Source organism: Ornithorhynchus anatinus, chromosome 11 (assembly GCF_004115215.2).
Source record: "Ornithorhynchus anatinus isolate Pmale09 chromosome 11, mOrnAna1.pri.v4, whole genome shotgun sequence".
NCBI lineage: Eukaryota > Metazoa > Chordata > Mammalia > Monotremata > Ornithorhynchidae > Ornithorhynchus > Ornithorhynchus anatinus.
The window spans coordinates 36,645,689-36,664,467 of record NC_041738.1 but is presented as its reverse complement, the minus strand read 5'-3'; the positions used below and the strand labels follow the sequence as shown (position 1 = coordinate 36,664,467).

Sequence of the window (18,779 nt, the reverse complement as noted above, 5' to 3'; positions counted from 1 at the left end):
TCTATAGATGCAAAATAAAACCATGAGAAGAGTGTGGCCTAGAGCACGGGCCTGAGAGTCAGAGGGCTTGGGTTCTAATCCCAGCTCTGCCCTGTGCCTGCTGTGTGACGTCGGGCAAATCACTTAACTTCTCCGGGCCTCCGTTTCCTCATCTGCCAAATGGGGATTAAGTCCTACTCCCTCCCACCCACCTAGACTGTGAGCCTGATGCAGGACATGGACTGTGTCCAAACCGATTACCTTGTATCTACCACAACGCTTGGGTTGGCACAGAGTAAGCACTTAAATATCAAAATTATTATTACAGTTACTATTATACTTCCTGCACCCTGAGATAGCAGAGACCCGCAGCCTTCCCACCCGGGATCCCCAGGACTGTGCAGGATCCCCCTGGAGTCTGGGGCTCTGCAGTAGGCTTGTGGAAGCGGCTGGGAGAAGAGGAGTTTTTGGCTGGGGCACGGAGGACTGGGGCTCAGGACCCCATTTCCCACCAGGATGGGCTCCCCCTGCCTCATCCGAGCCCGTTTCCTTAGGGAACCCCAATTCCAGCAGCCTGGGGATCTGCGGTGAACGCCCCTGACGGGGGAAGTTCCATGAAAAAGCAGCGTGGCTCAGTGGAAAGAGCATGGGCTTTGGAGTCAGAGGTCATGAGTTCGAATCCCAGCTCTGCCACCTGTCAGCTGCGTGACCGTGGACAAGTCACTTAACTTCTCGGTGCCTCAGTTCCCTCATCTGTAAAATGGGGATTAAGACTGTGAGCCCCACGTGGGACAACCTGATTCCCCTGTGTCTACCCCAGCGCTTAGAACAGTGCTCGGCACATAGTAAGCGCTTCACAAATAGCAACATTATTATGAAGACGGTTTGGAGAGACAGGTTGGCGGCGACGGATCGTTGCGGGGGACGGGCCGGTATCTGCCTCCGACTGAGGTCGGGGACTGTGGGGCCTTGGCTGGTTGCTGCCCTCCTTAGAACTGAGGCTCCTCTGGCAGGATGGCACCTTGTTCAAGTCCTCCGAAAACACTTTAAAACAAGTGACAAAATGGACAGTAGGAGATGATTCGTTTATTCGATTGTATTTATTAAGCGCTTACTATGTGCACAGCACTGTACTGAGAGAAGTAGCATGGTGAAGTGGATAGAGCACAGGCTTGGAAGTCAGAAGGTCATCGGTTCTAATGTCGACTCCACCTGTCTGCTGTGTGATGTTGGGCAAGTCACCTCACTTCTCTGTGCCTCAGTCCCCTCATCTGTAAAAAGGGGAATGAGACTGTGAGCCCCCATGAGAGACAGAAACTGTGTCCAACTCGATTTGCTTGTATCCACCCTAGTGCTAGTACAGTGCCTGGCACATAGTAAGTGCTTAATAAATACCATTATTATTATTATTACTACTACTACTAATAATAATGCCATTTGTTAAGCGCTTCCTAGGCGGCAAGCACTGTTCTAAGCACTGGGGTAGATACAAGGTAATCAGGTTATCCCCCATGGGGCTCACAGTCTTCATCCCTATTTTACAGATGAGGTAACTGAGGCCCAGAGAAGTGAAGTGACTTGCCCAAGCTCACACAGCAGACAAATGGCGGAGCAGCATTAGAACCCACGTCCTCTGACATCCAAGCCCATGCTCTTGTCACTAGGCCATGCTGCTTCTCAGTAGTCCATGCTACGAAGCAGTTGGTAAAGTACAATTCAACAATAAACAGTGACATTCCCTGCCCACAGTGAACTCACAGTCTGGGTGGGGTTGGGGGGGAAGAGACAGATATCGATACAAACAAATAAAATAAATAAAATTACAGATATATGTCTATATATAGATATATTTATAAGGGCTATGGGGCTGGGAAGGGGGGAAGGGCAAAGGGAGCAAGTCGGGGAGAAGGCATGGATGAAAAGTGGGGCTTAGTCTGGGAAGGCCTCTTGGAGGAGATGCGCCTTCAATATGGCTTTGAAATGGGGGAGAGTAATTGTCTGATGATGACACGTGGTCTAGTAGATAGAGCATGGGGATTGGGAGTCGAAATGACCTGGGTTCCAATCCCGCCTCTGCCAGACGTCTGCTGTGTGACCTTGGGCAAATCACGTCGCTTCTCTGCACCTGTTACCTCATTATATTAATATATATTATAGAAATACTAACATTATTATTATTATTACGTAGTAAGCACTTAAGGAACACCGACATTATTATTATTACATAGTAAGGGCTTAAGAAATACCAACATTATTATTATTATTATTATTACATAGTAAGCGCTTAAGAAACACCAACATTAGTATCATCACTTAGGGCTTGAGAAATACTAGATATTTAAAAACAAAGCAACGAAAGAGAAGCCCCGTCACTGGGCAGGGATTGTCTCTTTCTGTTGCCGAATTGTCCATTCCAAGCGCTTAGTACAGTGCTCTGCACATAGTAAGCGCTCAATAAATAATAATAATGTTGGTATTCGTTAAGCCCTTATTCTAAGCGCTGGGGTAGATGCAGGGTAATCAGATTGTCCCACGTGAGGCTCACAGCCTTCATCCCCAATTTACAGATGAGGTAACCGAGGCCCAGAGCTGGCAAGTGGCAGAGCTGGAATAATAAATAATGTTGGTATTTGTTAAGCGCTTACTATGTGCAGAGCACTGTTCTAAGCGCTGGGGTAGATACACAGTAATCAGGTTGTCCCACTTGAGACTCACAGTTGACCCCCATTTTACAGATGAGGTCACTGAGAAGTGATGTGACTGGCCCACAGTCCCACAGCTGACAAGTGGCAGAGCTGGGATTCGAACCCATGACCTCTGACTCCCAAGCCTGGGCTCTTTCCACTGAGCCATGCTGCTTCCCATGTTATTTGCCATTATTATTATTAAGCGCTTACTCTGTGCAGAGCACTGTTCTAAGTGCTGGGGGAGATACAGCATAGCTCAGTGGAAAGAGCCCGGGCTTGGGAGTCAGAGGTCATGGGTTCGAATCCTGACTCTGCCACTTGTCAGCTGTGTGACTGTGGGCAAGTCACTTTACTTTTCTTAGAGAAGCAGCGTGGCTCAGTGGAAAGAGCCCGGGCTTGGGAGTCAGAGGTCATGGGTTCGAATTCCGCTCTGCCACTCGTCAGCTGTGTGACTTTGGGCAAGTCACTTGACATCTCGGTGCCTCAGTGACCTCATCTATAAAATGGGGATGAAGACTGTGCATCTCACATAGGACAACCTGATTACCCTGTAGATCTACCCCAGCGCTTAGAACAGTGCTTGGCACATAGTAAGCGCTTAACAAATACCAACATTATTTTCTGTGCCTCAGTTACCTCATCTGTAAAATGGGGATGAAGACTGTGAGTCCCACGTGGGACAACCTGACTACCCTGTATCTACCCCAGCGCTTAGAACAGTGCTCTGCACATAGTAAGCGCTTAACAAATACCAACATTAATATTATTAAAATGGGGTTGCAGACTGTGAGCCTCACGTGGGACAACCTGATGACCCTGTATCTACCCCAGCGCTTAGAACAGTGCTCTGCACATAGTAAGTGCTTAACAAATACCAACATTATTATTAGTACGGGGTCATCACGTTGTCCCACGTGAGGCTCCCAGTCTTCATCCCCATTTTACAGATGAGGCCCAGAGAAGTGAAGTGACTTGCCCCCAGAGGCGGGATTCGAACCCGTGACCTCTGACGCCCCAGCCCGGGCTCTTCCCCCTGAAATGACTGAGCGCAGCGCCCCAGGGCCCTCTTCCCGTTTCCAGGCAGATTACTTTCCCGCCTCCAAATTCAAATATGGGAGGGCGGGACATCGGGCCGCCCCTTCTTCCAATGGGCGGAGCCGGAGCGGCCGGGTGACGAGCACCTCCGCTGACCAATGAGAGGACGGCTTGGGCCCCCGCGCCGGCGGTGATTGGTCGCCCGGGGGGAGCTGGCCAATGGGAGCGCCGCAGGGAGTTTGAGTGACGGCTCCGGAGGGTTGCGGCTCCCGGGGGGCAGGGAAGGACCGGCCGGGCCCGCGCTAGGCCGCGCCGAAGCCTGGCCTTGGCAGTAGTTTGTCGGCCGCCCTTGGCCGCGGAGGAGGTCGCCGCTCTCCCGGAGCCGGGAGGAGGACGGGCCCAGCCCGCCACCCTTATAAAAACAACCCCCCCCCCCCCAAAAAGAGGTAAAAGGGATGCAGCAAGAGGGATTTGAGTTGGACTCGGGGATGGCGGTCGCCCAGGACACCCGGGGCTGGACGTTCTGCTCATTGGCAGCGCCGCTCAATAAGTAGCTTTCGTTCAATAGTATTTATTGAGCGCTTCCGATGTGCAGAGTCCGCACTGGACTGAGCGCTTGGAATGAACAAATCGGTAACAGAGACAGTCCCTGCCCAATGACGGCAACAGCTAGAGACGGCAGGGACTGGCTCTATCTGTTGCCGACTTGTTCATTCCAAGCGCTTAGTACAGTGCTCTGCACATAGTAAGCGCTCAATAAATACTATTGAATGAATGACGGGCTTACAGTCTAATCGGGGGAGACGGACCGGAACAGTTGATTACGGGCTGGGGATGTATCTGTTTGTTGTTTGGCTGGACTCTTCCCAAGCGCTCAGTACAGCGCCCTGCCACCCAGGAAGCGCTCAATAAATACCATTGATTATGGGCAGGGAGTGTAAGCCCGTCAAAGGGCAGGGACTGTCTCTATCTGTGGCCGATTTGTCCATTCCAAGCGCTTAGTACGGTGCTCTGCACAGAGTAAGCGCTCAGTAAATACTAATGAATGAATGTCTGTTCATGGGTGTACTGGACTCTTCCCATGTGCGCAGTACAGCGCCCTGCCACCCAGGAAGCGCTCAATAAATACCACTGATTATGGGCAGGGAGTGTGTCTGCTTATGGGCATACTGGACTCTTCCCAAGCGCTCAGTACAGTGCCCTGCCACCCAGTAAGCCCTCAGTAAATACCATTGATTGATTATAGGCGGGGTGTGTGTCTGTTTATGGGTGTACTGGACTCTTCCCACGTGCGCAGTACAGCGCCCTGCCACCCAGTAAGCGCTCAATAAATAACATTGATTATAAGCGGGGAATGTGTCTTTTGGGGTGTACTGGACTCTTCCCAAGTGCCCAGTACAGCGCCCTGCCACCCAGTAGGTGCTCAGTAAATACCATTGATTGATTATGGGCAGGGAGTGTGTCTGTTTTGGGGCATACTGGACTCTTCCTAAGCGCTCAGTACAGCACCCAGCCACCCAGGAAGCGCACAATAAATACCATTGATTATGGGCAGGGAGTGTGTCTATGGGTCTACTGGACTCTTCCCAAGCGCTCAGTACAGCGCCCTGCCACACAGTAAGCGCTCAGTAAATGCTATTGATTGATTATGGGCAGGGAATGTATCTGTTTATTGTTTTACTGGACTCTTTCCAGGCGCTCAGTACAGCACCCTGCAACACAGTAAGCGCTCAATAAATATAATTGGTTATGGGTAGGGAATGTGTTTTTATTGGTGTAAAGGACTCTTCCCAAGCGCTTAGTACAGTAACCTGCGCACAGTAAGCGCTCAGAAAACATCATTGATTCATTATGGGCAGGGAATGTGTCTGTTTATTGGTGTACTGGATTCTCCCCAAGCGCTTAGTAGAGCACCCTGCATACACTAAGTGCTCAGTAAATACCATTGATTGATTATGGGCAGGGAATGTGTCTGTTTATTGGCCTACTGGAATTTTCCCAAGTGCTTAGTAGAGCACCCTGCATACACTAAGTGCTCAGTAAATACCATTGATTGATTATGGGCTATTGGGGCACATACTATGTGCAGAGCACTGTACTAAGCATTTCAAACTTGGCTAGTTTGGGGTAATTAGAAAGGTTTAGCTACTGGATTAATTTTCACAAGATCCAAGTTTCATTAAAAATGCATTGTGGGGCTGTAGTTTGAATTATTTTTCTGTGTGTATTGGTAAATGTGACTTTTTATGCCAACAGGATAGCAGGGAATGTGTCTGCTTATTGTTGTGTTATACTTCCACAAGCACTAAATTCAGTGCTCTGCACACAGTAGGTGCTCAATAAATACTCCTGAATGAATACAATCATTGGTATCACCAAAGTAGTGGTGGTTGGTTGGGAAGAGACAGTCTGAAGTTGATTTTTAGCAGAGTATTTTATTGCTATCCTAAAAATGAAAGAAATAGAGTGTCTTGCATTTAGGCCAAGAAATTCAGTTTTGGTGTCTGATCTATCTTGGATCTATCCCAGCACTTAGTACCAGGCATGGCATATACGTGCTTAATAAAAACTATTATTATTATTTTGGTGAAAGTTGAAAATCTTTCCAACCTGGCTTGACTCATTCTTTTAAGCCCCCTCATTTAAGCCTTATGTTTATGCCAGGTGATTCAACATAACCCCTTTTTTTAATTAATCCCTATGCCCAAATTGCTTGAAGTTGAGACAAAAGATACCATCTGAATTTCCTGGGATAGGCTACAGTCTAACCCTCGCCTTCTGGGGGCCTTTAGGCCTCATTGTGTTTTAACATTTCTATGATCTGCAACGCAGCCACTTTGTTCACTTGGAGCTCCTTGAGGTTAAACCTTATTAATGTGAAATTCTGCAGCGAAGTCCTTGGAAGATCAGGGTATCTCCCATACATTTCTATTTTGAGCATTAAATCTTTCAAAGGATAATAATGGCCATGAACCTTTAAAAAGGGGGCTGCCCAGTTGCTCTGCGATGGCGGCCCTCCCCGGGACTGGAACACAGAGAATGTTTAGGCTTCTGCCAGTAGCCGTCATCACAGGGACACCCCGAAAGGCTTGGAAGAGTAGGAAACTCCACCGTGTTTTTCTAGTCGTCCAAGGTGAATCTGCCCATCGCTGCAGATGCAAATAACAGAAGTAGGGCAGAAGCTGAGCTCTCCTCCCAGCCAGAGAAACAGCTGGACTAGTGGTTAGACCACGGGCCTGGGAGTCAAAAGGACATGGGTTCTGATACTGGCTCCGCCACGTGTCGGCTGTGTGGCCTCAGGCAAGTCACGTCACTTTTTCCGTGCCTCAGTTACCTCATCTATAAAATGGGGATTAAGAAGGTGAGCTCTATGTGGGACAGGGACTATGTCCAACCTGATTAGCTTGTCTGTACCCAGCGCTTAGTAGAGTGCCTGACACATAGTAAATGCATAACAAATAATGAAAATCCTATGTGGGTCACTGCTCGGATGCATCCCTACTTATTTTGTTTAAAAAATAAAGTAGGGATGCATCCGAGCAGTGACCCACATAGGATTTTCATTCCCCTCCCGTCGAAGATAATGGGTGGCTATACGTTTATTCTGGAAATATCGGCAACCGAAATGCAGGTTTGGTACCCTCCACAAACCCAGGGGCAGCTACCAGTGAAATGTCCCACGACTCTTGGCAGGTAAGCTTTTCCACGGGTGGAAATGCTGACACCCTAAATATTCCTTTTTTTTTTTTTTGTATTATGGTATTCGTTAAGCTCTCGCTATGTACCGGGCATTTTATTAAGTGCTGGGGCAGTGTCCCAAGGTGACCCTGGGGTACCGACCATCTCAAGGTCAAATGCTATCTTGTGACCTCCTGAGCCAGTAGGCGGAACTCGGAAGTGAGGGTGGGACACCTCCCCACACCTGAAACTGCCAGATTGACGGCCCAAACTGGGAATACAGAAGGTGTCCCTCGCCCCCGTGCCAATCAAATTAGGAATGGAGGAGGGGGGAAGGCAGAGATTGGATAAACTGAGGCCAGAAGATGGAATGGCTAAGGGCACAGGTGATAAATATCTGCCCCCTCTAACCTTCCGTGCAGAGGAACTGGACTTGCAGCAGCCGGCTGCAGGTCGCCTCTGTACAGAGCGTGAGAAGGCCACTCTGCCTGCACCGAGTGAGGAACCGTGGGATGGGTGAGTGTCCCGTCCTGCTGAGCGCTCGTGGGGTTGGAAGCCAGATGCTTCACCATGGGTATGTAACGTTTAAATGGATTTGATGTCTAAGTGGGTGCCTCCCCAGAGGGTCGTGAACAGGGTGGGAGCTAGCCGCCTCACCGAGTGTGAGTAACCACAAGTGGGTAACGCATAACTGGGTTTAACTCATAAGTGTATGTAACTCATAAGTGTATGTAACTCATCAGTGTTTAACGCATAAGTGTATTTAACGCAAAGGTGGATTCCTCTTGGGTGGGGCGAGCACATGGTGGGAGTCAGCCGCCTCACCATGTTGAGTAAATCATAAGTGGGCTCGGGTGTCCGGCCACATGCAAGTAACATACCAGTGTATTCCTCCCGTTAGTGAAGCTTTAACACCATATTTCTCCCAAAAGGGAAGGCCGATTGTCGCATCTAAATAATTAATTCAATTCTCCCCGCGGAATAAATTCTATACAAAACTCAGGTTTTCCATCCCCGGCCTCTCTCTCTCTCTCTTTCGCAGCGCCGATTCTGAAAGAACCTGTCCCCGGCGCCGGGTGACAGGCAGATGCAAGCTAATCAGGTTGGACGCCATCCCTGTCCCACATGGAGCTCCCAGTCTTAATCCCCACTTTACAGATGAGGCAACTGAGGCCCAGAGAAGTGAAGTGACTTGCCTAAAACAAGTCAGCAGACAAGTGGCGGAGCTCAGAATAAAACCCAGCTCCTTCTGACTCCCAGGCCTGTGCTTTATCCACCAGACCACGCTGCTTCTCAGCATCTGAGACCTCATCTGAGTGTTTCACATAGAAGTAATAGTAGTAATAATATGTGGAGTAAGACTGAGACCATGTGTTCTAATTTAATTTGTCATTTTATCCATGACAAAAATATACTGTTTATCATTACTGTCTAACTAACCCTTAAAATTATATTCCCTGACTTGGTCAACCTCCCTTTCTGCCCAAACATTCTTTTGCTGGTAAGGAGGCCTCTGAAATTCTTCCTACGTTGTCAACTATGTCTCTCCTCCATTCTGGTGTCCAGTCCATCCATGGACACCGCCATGGCAATGACGGTGATGTTTTGAGCTAGACTCCTACATTTGCTCATCCCAGGTCTCTGACAAGACACTGACTTATTTTAGTGTCTGTCTCCCCGCTCTGAACTGTAAAATCCCTGAGGGAAGAGATTGCATATTAACTCCTTTGCAGTCACCCAAGTGCTTAGTTTTGTACTCTGCACAGAATAAGTGCTCAATACTACTGATTGATCACCAATCAGAAGTGTGAAGACCCAAAAGGGTAGCTTCACGGACCCTAAATCCCATATATAAAATGAATATTTTGCCACCTGTGCCTGCCTCGTTCAAAATATTTTCTTGATGTTCGGTTTAGTGCCTGTTTTCTGCTCTTTGTTAGTTCATCAATTGGTTGTATTTATTGAGCACTTTCTTTGTGCAGAGTACAATATAACAAGAGTTGGTAGGCCCAATCCCTGCCCACAACGAGCTTACAGTCTGAAGGGGGAGACAGACACTAGTAGAAATACATTTTGGATAGTAATTATGGTATTTAAGCGCTTACTATGTGCCAAGCACTCTTCTAAGCACTGAATATATACACAGTGCTGTGGGGCTGAGGGAGGGCTGAATAAAGGGAGCAAATCAGGGTGAGGCAGAAGGGAGTGGGAAAGAAAGAGATGAGGCCTTAGTCAGGGAAGGCCTCTTGGAGGAGATGGGGCTTCAATATAGCTTTGAAGGTGGGAAGAGGAATTGTCAGATATGAAGAGGGAGTGTGTTCCAGTCCAGAGGCAGGACGTAGGCGATAGGTCACTGGAGAGAAAGATGAGATCCAAGTACGGTGAGAAGATTGGCATTAGAGGAGGCAAGTGTGCACTGGGTTGTAGTAATAATAATAATAATGATGGTATTTGTTAAGCACTTACTATGTGCCAAGCACTATTCTAAGCGCTGGGGTAGATACAAGGTCATCAAGTTGTCCCACGTGGGGCTCACTGTCTTCATCCCCATTTTACAGATGAGGTCACTGAGGCACCGAGAAGTTAAGTGACTTGCCCAAAATCACACAGCTGACTGGTGGAGGCGGCATTAGAACCCGCGACCTCTGACTCCCAAGCCTGGGCTCTTTCCACTGAGCCACGCTGCTTCTTGTAGTAGGAGAGCAGAGGGGGAGGCCGGAGGGGGCAAGGTGATTGACTGCTTTGAAACCGAGGGTAAGGAGCTTCTGTTTGTTGGGCAACCACTGGAGGTTCTTGAGGAATGGGAAATACGAACTGAATGTTTTTGTAGAAAAAATGATCTGGGCAGCAGAGTGAAATATGAACTGGAGTGGGGAAACATTGGAGGCAGGTAACCCAGCAAGGAGGCTGATTCAGTAATCAAAATAGGATAAGTGCTTAGATTAACTTGGTAGCAATTTGGATGCCTGCATCATTTCAGTTTACATTAATTTTCATTCTCCGGTCAATTTGGGGAGTTATTTTGTTAAAATATGTAAACTAAATGGCTGTTTTCCGTAGAGGATATTGAGATTCCAGTGTTGAAAGGCCTGTTTTCTGGAGCAGTGAAGAGCTTTACATATTTTAACAGGGATATCTTAGATAGTTTAATTGTAACTAATTATCATTTGTAATTTCATTCTTATTGTTTCTCTGTGTCCAATCTAATTACCTTGTATCTACTCCAGCACTTAACACTTAAATCAGGCCATCATGCAAATCCTATTTATTGAATGCTTTCTATGTGCAGAGCACTGTACTCTGCTGCCTGAATTAATTAATTCATTCAGTCGTATTTATTGAGTGCTTAATTTGTGCAAAGTGCTGTACCAAGTACTCGGGAGAGTACAATACAACAACAGACACATTCCCTGCCCACAACGAGCTCACTTCATTTTTCTAAAAAAGCACTCAGTCCTTGTTCCCCTTCTCTTCAAGATTATTTTTCAGTGGTTGTCTATACAGCGCCGCGTGAAACAGAGGCTCCTTACCTTTGGCTTTAAAGCACTCAATCACCTTGCCCCTCCCATTTTACGTTGCTGATTTCCTTTTGCCACCCAGCCCTCACACTTCGCTCCTCTAATGCCTACCGACCCCTTGTGTATCTCGCGCCCCACCCCTTGCCCACATTCTCCCTCTGTCCTGGAACTCCCTCCCTTTACATATCTGGCAGACCACCCTTCTCCCTACCTTCAAAGTCTTATTACAATCACATCTTTTCCAAGAGGCCTTCCCCGACTCAGCCCTCATTTCCCCTACTCCTTCTCCCTGCTGCGTCGTCCTTGCACTTGGATTTGGACCCTTTATTCAGTCCACCCACAAACACATGTGTACTTCTCTGTAATTTATGCCAACTTTCGGTCGAGCTGTTCATTTCAAAGGTGGCGATGCAAAGAACGATCTCAAATGGGCCTTGACCTGAAACGCTAGATTTATTTATTACCAGGTCTCCCCCCCAGTGATGTGATGTTTTGTGCTTTGCTCTTTGTACATTCCCCACTTACGTTCTCCCACTGTCTTCTCAGAAATGGCCCAAGATGCAATGGATATAGATGTTCACCTAGACACAGATGACGCTCCAGAAAGACCAGAGGTTGGCCCTGCTGAGGCCATCGGTAGTCAAGCAGGGCCGTCCCTCTTGTCCATTCCTCAAGAACCGCGGGAAGTAGCCGAGGAAGTAGTTGTGCTCTCCGGACCTGAGGATGAAGATCCAGGCCCCGGAGCGGCAGGAGAGGAGGCGGTGGGAGGAGCGGCTGCGTATCCCATTCTCCAGGATTCTGCTCTGAACTCCTTGAACACCTTTATTGACGGATTACAAAGGCTGCAAGGGGCCCTCGGACTACTGAGGCAGCAACCTGCCGGGCAAGTGGCCCGGCAACCGAGGACGAGGAGGGCTAGCCGCCGGCAGTTGAGACCACGAGCATCTCAGGGATCGGCCGCCAACAGGTAACGGGAGGGGTGAGGGAGGAGGAAGGGAAGGAAACGGGGAACCCTGGATTCTAAGTGCCTTCTACTGCCAGATCTACCCCGATCTAAATGAAATAAATGCTGTCGGTTGATAAACGGCATATTTGAAATTGCCTGGGGAGGTATGATCCATCTGGGTATTGCATTTCCCTCAAGATTCGTATTTGCATTTGTGAAGAAAAGCTGTGGATTTCAATTAGGGGTGCCATCCTCTCCTTTGGGGAAAAGCGATTCCTGGCATCCGAATCTCTACCCATAATATCTAGCTGAGGAGTAATATGGCTTTGTGGATGGAGCACGGGCCTGGGTTCTAATTCCTGCTCTGCTACTTGTCTGCAGTGTGATCTTGGACAACTCACTTCATTTCTCGGTGCCTCTTACCTTATCCAGAAAATGGGGATTAAGATTGTTAGCCGTGTGGGGGACATGGACTGTGTTCGACCTGATTAACTTGCCAGCGCTTAGTACAGTACCTGGCACTTAGTAAGCACTTAACAAATTCCTTAAAAAAAAATTAAAAAATCCACTTGCCCTGCTAAATATGTTTCCCAAAGCGAGTCCATTTGAAATCTGAAGTAAACTCAGTTCTTTGTGCCTTAGCCTGTGTTTTCAATCTGCATTTTGGTTAGGGCAGTTGGGGCATTGGAGAATGTCCTTCCACTGACATGATGCTGATTTGGCTCGATGGGCTAGATTACCATGCATGCAACCCCGTGGCATCCGAATAATCGAGAACGAGTTTCCCTTACTGCGGTGCTTTGCAAGTATGCCATCCTTGCCCACCAGAACCAGATGTATTGTTTCAACATAAACTGGCGGCTTTCCTGGAAGCTCCAAATGCTTCTGTTCCTTTGGCATGAGTAAATAAAAATAATAATAAATGGGTGTTTGTTAAGCACTTATTTATGTGACAAGCATGGTACTAAGCATTGGGGTATCTACAAGAGAATCAGTTAAAACAAGATCCCTGACCCACAACAGGCTCACAGTAGAAGTAGGTGGGAAAATAGGTATTTCGCCCCCATTTTAGAGATGAAAAAAACGAGACAAAGAGAAGCTAAGTGACTTGTCCCAAGTCACCCAGCGGGCAAGTGGTGGAACCGGGATTAGAACCCAAGTCCTTTGACTTCCAGGTCCGTGCTCTTTTCTCTAGGCCATGCTGCTTTGATTCAGGTCACAGGAGAAGGGCTGAATTCCTGTCGACCGTTACTTTGGATAAAAACTTCAAATAAGTATCCTCAATCAGTCATTCAGTCAACATATGTTGAGTGTTTACTGTGTGCAAAGCAAGGTCCTAAGTACTGGGAGAATACCCTGAACATTAGTGGAAGATCTGGGGGGTGAGAAAAAAGTGAGACAGCTAATATCTCATTTTAATTGTTCCCGCTATTGAAGTCCACTGACTGTTTTCTCTTCTGGCTGCTGAAATAGAGTAATGAGATAAATCCCTAGATATCCTTCATTGTGCTGCTTTCAGCTCACCCATCTGTTCCATACAGAGAAAGCATTCGTTCTCTGCTGGAAGCACCCAGGCTCAACTTTCCTTCTGAGAATCATTCTCTCGGAGTTCCCTAGATGAACTGCTAACTGTCAAGCGAGCTATTAAAACTAAAAAATAGGCAGGCTTTCAAAGTGCTCAAAACATTCTAGATCAATCTCTCGTATTTTACTGAGCACTTAATATGTGCAGAGCACTGTACCAAATGCTTGGGAGAGTACATTGTTACAGAGTTGGTAGACACAGTCCCTGCCCATGTGAGCTTACAGCCTAGAAGGGGAAGCAGGTATTAATCAAATTAATAAATATTCATTCATTCATTCAATAGTATTTATTGAGTGCTTACTATGTGCAGAGCACTGTACTAAGCGCTTGGGATGAACAAGTCGGCAACAGATAGAGACAGTCCCTGCCATTTGACGGGCTTACGGTCTAATCGGGGGAGACGGACAGACAAGAACAATGGCACTAAACAGCGTCGAGGGGAAGAACATCTCGTAAAAACCGATGGCAACTAAATAGAATCGAGGCGATGTACAATTCATTAACAAAATAAATAGGGTAACGAAAATATATACAGTTGAGCGAACGAGTACAGTGCTGTGGGGATGGGAAGGGAGAGGTGGAGGAGCAGAGGGAAAAGGGGAAAATGAGGCTTTAGCTGCGGAGAGGTAAAGGGGGGATGGCAGAGGGAGTAGAGGGGGAAGAGGAGCTCAGTCTGGGAAGGTTCCCTGCAGTATCCTCAGAGGAGATCTCCTCCCTCCTCGCAAGTGCCACCCCCTCCACCTGCGCCTCGGACCCCATTCCCTCTCACCTTCTTAAAACCATCGCCCCTGCCCTCCTCCCTTCCTTAACTTCTATTTTTAACCACTCGATCTCCAAGGGCTCCTTCCCCTCTGCCTTCAAACATGCCCACGTCTCCCCCATCCTAAAAAAACCCGCTCTTGACCCCACTTCCCCCTCCAGTTATCGTCCTATCTCCCTACTACCCTTCCTTTCCAAAATCTTAGAACGAGTCGTCTACAATCGATGCCTAGAATTCCTTAACTCCCATTCTCTCCTTACTATTACGGGCTCTCGTTATATCCCGGCTAGACTACTGTGTCAGCCTTCTCTCTGACCTCCGTTCCTCCTCTCTCGCCCCGCTCCGGTCTATTCTTCACTCCGCTGCCCGGCTCATCTTCCTGCAGAAACGATCTGGGCAAAACCTTCAAATCTTCAAAACCTTACTTAAAAATCACCTCCTCCAAGAGGCCTTCCCAGACTGAGCTCCTCTTCCCCCTCTACTCCCTCTGCCATCCCCCCTTTACCTCTCCGCAGCTAAAGCCTCATTTTCCCCTTTTCCCTCTGCTCCTCCACCTCTCCCTTCCCATCCCCACAGCACTGTACTCGTCCGCTCAACTGTATATATTTTCGTTACCCTATTTATTTTGTTAATGAATTGTACATCGCCTTGATTCTATTTAGTTGCCATTGTTTTTACGAGATGTTCTTCCCCTCGACGCTGTTTAGTGCCATTGTTCTTGTCTGTCCGTCTCCCCCAATTAGACTGTAAGCCCGTCAAACGGCAGGGACTGTCTATCTGTTGCCGACTTGTTCATCCCAAGCGCTTAGTACAGTGATCTGCACATAGTAAGCGCTCAATAAATACTATTGAATGAATGAATGAAAGGAGGTGATTTTTAAGTAAGGTTTTGAAGAGGGAAAGAGAATCGGTTTGGCGGAGGTGAGGAGGGAGGGCGTTCGGGACCGCGGGAGGACGTGACCCGGGGGTCGACGGCGGGATAGGCGAGACCGAGGGACGGTGAGGAGGTGGGCGGCAGAGGAGCGGAGCGTGCGGGGTGGGCGGTAGAAAGAGAGAAGGGAGGAGAGGTAGGAAGGGGCAAGGTGATGGAGAGCCTCGAAGTCTAGAGTGAGGAATTTTTGTTTGGAGCGGAGGTCGATAGGCAACCACTGGAGTTGTTTAAGAAGGGGAGTGACATGCCCAGATCGTTTCTGCGGGAAGATGAGCCGGGCAGCGGAGTGAAGAATAGACCGGAGCAGGGCGAGAGAGGAGGAAGGGAGGTCAGAGAGAAGGCTGACACAGTAGTCTAGCCAGGATATAACGAGAGCCCGTAATAGTAAGGTAGCCGTTCGGGTGGAGAGGAAAGGGCGGATCTTGGCGATATTGTAGAGGTGAAACCGGCAGGTCTCGGTGACGGATAGGATGTGTGGGGTGAACGAGAGGGACGAGTCAAGGATGACACCGAGATTGCGGGCCTGTGGGACGGGAAGGATGGTCGTGCCATCCACGGTGATAGAGAAGTCTGGGAGCGGACCGGGTTTGGGAGGGAAGATGAGGAGCTCAGTCTTGCTCATGTTGAGTTTTAGGCGGCGGGCCGACATCCAGGTGGAGACGTCCCGGAGGCGGGAGGAGATGCGAGCCCGAAGGGAGGGGGAGAGGACAGGGGCGGAGATGTAGATCTGCGTGTCGTCTGCGTAGAGATGGTAGTCAAAGCCGTGAGAGCGGATGAGTTCACCGAGGGAGTGAGTGTAAATGGAGAACAGAAGAGGGCCAAGAACTGACCCTTGAGGAACTCCAACAGTTAAAGGATGGGAGGGGGAGGAGGCTCCAGCGTAGGAGACCGAGAATGATCGGCCAGAGAGGTAAGAGGAGAACCGGGAGAGGACAGAGTCCGTGAAGCCAAGGTGAGATGAGGTATGGAGGAGGAGGGGATGGTCGACAGTGTCAAAGGCAGCAGAGAGGTCAAGGAGGATCAGAATGGAGTAGGAGCCATTGGATTTGGCAAGAAGGAGGTCACGGGTGACCTTAGAGAGAGCAGTCTCGGTAGAGTGGAGGGGACGGAAGCCAGATTGGAGGGGGTCCAGGAGAGAATGGGAGTTAAGGAATTCTAGGCATCGATTGTAGACGACTCGTTCTAGGATTTTGGAAAGGAAGGGTAGTAGGGAGATAGGACGATAACTGGAGGGGGAAGTGGGGTCAAGAGCGGGTTTTTTTAGGATGGGGGAGACGTGGGCATGTTTGAAGGCAGAGGGGAAGGAGCCCTTGGAGATCGAGTGGTTAAAAATAGAAGTTAAGGAAGGGAGGAGGGCAGGGGCGATGGTTTTAAGAAGGTGAGAGGGAATGGGGTCCGAGGCGCAGGTGGAGGGGGTGGCACTTGCGAGGAGGGAGGAGATCTCCTCTGAGGATACTGCAGGGAAGGATGGGAAAGTAGGGGAGGGGGTCGGTGGGGGGGAGGGGAGAGGCGGAGGGGTGACTTTGGGGAGCTCAGACCTGATCGTGTTGATTTTCGTGAGGAAATAGGTGGCCAGATCATTGGGGGTGAGAGATGGGGGAGGGGGAGGAACAGGGGGCCTAAGGAGAGAGTTAAAGGTCCGGAACAATCGGCGGGGGTGACGGGCATGGGTGTCGATGAGGGAGGAGAAGAAGCTTTGCCTGTAAATAGATTACAGTATGTACATTCCCTGCCCACAAGAGCTTGCAGTCTAGAGGGGACATTAATAGAAGTATATTTCGGAGATGTACGTAAGTGCTGTGATGTTGGAGAGGTGAATAAAGGGAGCAAATCACGGTGACTCAGAAGGGAGTTGGAGAAGAGGAGATGAGGCTTTAATCAGGGAAGGCGTCTTGGAGGAGATTTGACGTGAGTAAGGCTCTGAAGGTGAGGAGAGTAATTGTCTGTCGGATAGCGGGCATTCCAGGCCAGACACAGGAGGTTGGTGAGAGGTCGGGAGCGAGATAGACGAGATCAAGGTACAGTGAGTACGTTGGCATTAGAAGAGCAAAGTGTGCGGGCTGGGTTGTAGAAGGAGAGCAATGAGGTGAGATAGGAGGGTCAAGGTGAGGTAAGGAGTTTGATGCAGAGGTGGTTGGGCAACCACTGGAGGTTCTTGAGGAGTGGAGAAATATGGACTGAATGCTTTTGTAGAAAAATGATCTGGGCAGCAGAATGAAGTATGGACTGGAATGGGGAGAGACAGGAGGCAGGGAAGTCAGCAAGGAGGCAGATAGAGTAATAAAGTCGGGATAGGATAAGTGCTTGGATTAATGTGATAGCAGTTTGGGTGTGTGCATTTTCTCAGTTTACATTACGTTGCGGAATTGTTCCGTTAAAATATATAAACTAAATGGCTATTTTCCATAGAGGGTGTTGAGATTCCAGTGCTGAAAAGTATATAGTTTTTGCTTTTAACTCGAAAAATGCCCATCTTGGATCGCTGCTGATTGTCTTTAGAAACTTTTGAAGTAAAGTTTCAGTGTCGGTATTTTGTTAAAAATAAAACCGTGTGGTTTCAGTAAGCAGCCCTCTTCAGAAACATTTCTTTATGTGGCTAGGACTACTTTGGCTAAGAGGCAGGACTAGAAATATCTGTAATTAGAAGGTCTGGGGGTTCATGTGAGTTCATGTTTGAGGATTATGTAGGGGAACGCCATCACCCTTATGAGTTCTTGGTTTGGGAGAAAAGGCCATATTGCTCCCAAAAACTAGACTGGGCCAGAAAGGACTGGAACAGAACTGTTTTCTGGATAAATGAGCTATATCTACTTATTTTAACAAGGATATCGGAGAAGCAGCACGGCCTATTGGATAGTGTCCCCGGGTCTAGGAATTAGAAGGACCTGGGTTCCAATCCTGGCTGTGCCACTGCCACTGTGCAGTCCCGACTCTGCCCCTTGTCACCTGTGTGACTGTGGGCAAGTCACTTCACTTCTCTGTGCCTCAGTTCCCTCATCTGTAAAATGGGGGTGAAGACTGTGAGCTTCACGTGGGACCACCTCACTCCCCTGTATCTACCCCAGCGCATAGAACAGTGCTCTGCACGTAGTAAGCATTTAACAAACCCCAACATCATCATCATCATCATCACTTGTCTGCTGTGTGACCTTGGGCAAGTCACTTCACTTCTCTCTGCCTCAGTTACCTCATCTGTTAAATGGGGATGAAGACTGTGAGCCCCATGTGGGACAGGGACTGTGTCCAACCTGATTAGCTTGTATCTTCCCCAGCGCTTAGGGCAGTGCTTGATGCATAGTAAGTGCATAACAAATAACCACGTTATTACTGAGTGCTGTAGGGCTGAGGGAAGGGTGAATAAAGGGAGCAAATAGATGCCTCATTCATCTCCTCAGTTCTGTCCTAAGGCCTTGTTTAGTAAGGTGCATGACATAGTTGATAGAGCACAGGCCTGGGAGTCAAGAGGTCATGGGCTCTAATCCCAGCTCCGCCAGTTGTTTGCTATGCTGCCTTGGACAGGCCATTTCACTTTTGTGCCTCAGTTACCTCATCTGTAAAATGGGGATGAACACTGTGAGTCCTGTGTGGGACAGGGGCTGTGTCCATCACAATTTGCTTGTATCCACCCCAGCGCTTAATACAGTGCCTGGCACATAGTAA

The 18,779-nt window shown here is 48.6% G+C and overlaps 1 protein-coding gene across 3 annotated transcripts in view; it reads left to right on the top strand.

Annotated features, from left to right (window-relative positions):
* Positions 1 to 3,984: 3,984 nt before the first annotated feature.
* Positions 3,985 to 18,779, top strand: part of RFWD3 (ring finger and WD repeat domain 3) — a 30,989-nt gene continuing 16,194 nt past the window's right edge. The window contains exons 1-2 of one of the 3 annotated variants that reach the window (XM_039913487.1): positions 3,985 to 4,147; positions 11,444 to 11,864. In XM_039913487.1, the coding sequence (XP_039769421.1) occupies positions 11,446 to 11,864 (419 nt within the window). In that variant the 5' untranslated portion in view covers positions 3,985 to 4,147; positions 11,444 to 11,445. Of the gene's footprint in view, positions 4,148 to 7,264; positions 7,395 to 10,103; positions 10,134 to 11,443; positions 11,865 to 18,779 lie in introns of those variants that run through there. The other 2 variants (XM_039913489.1, XM_039913488.1) reach the window with 2 other exon arrangements.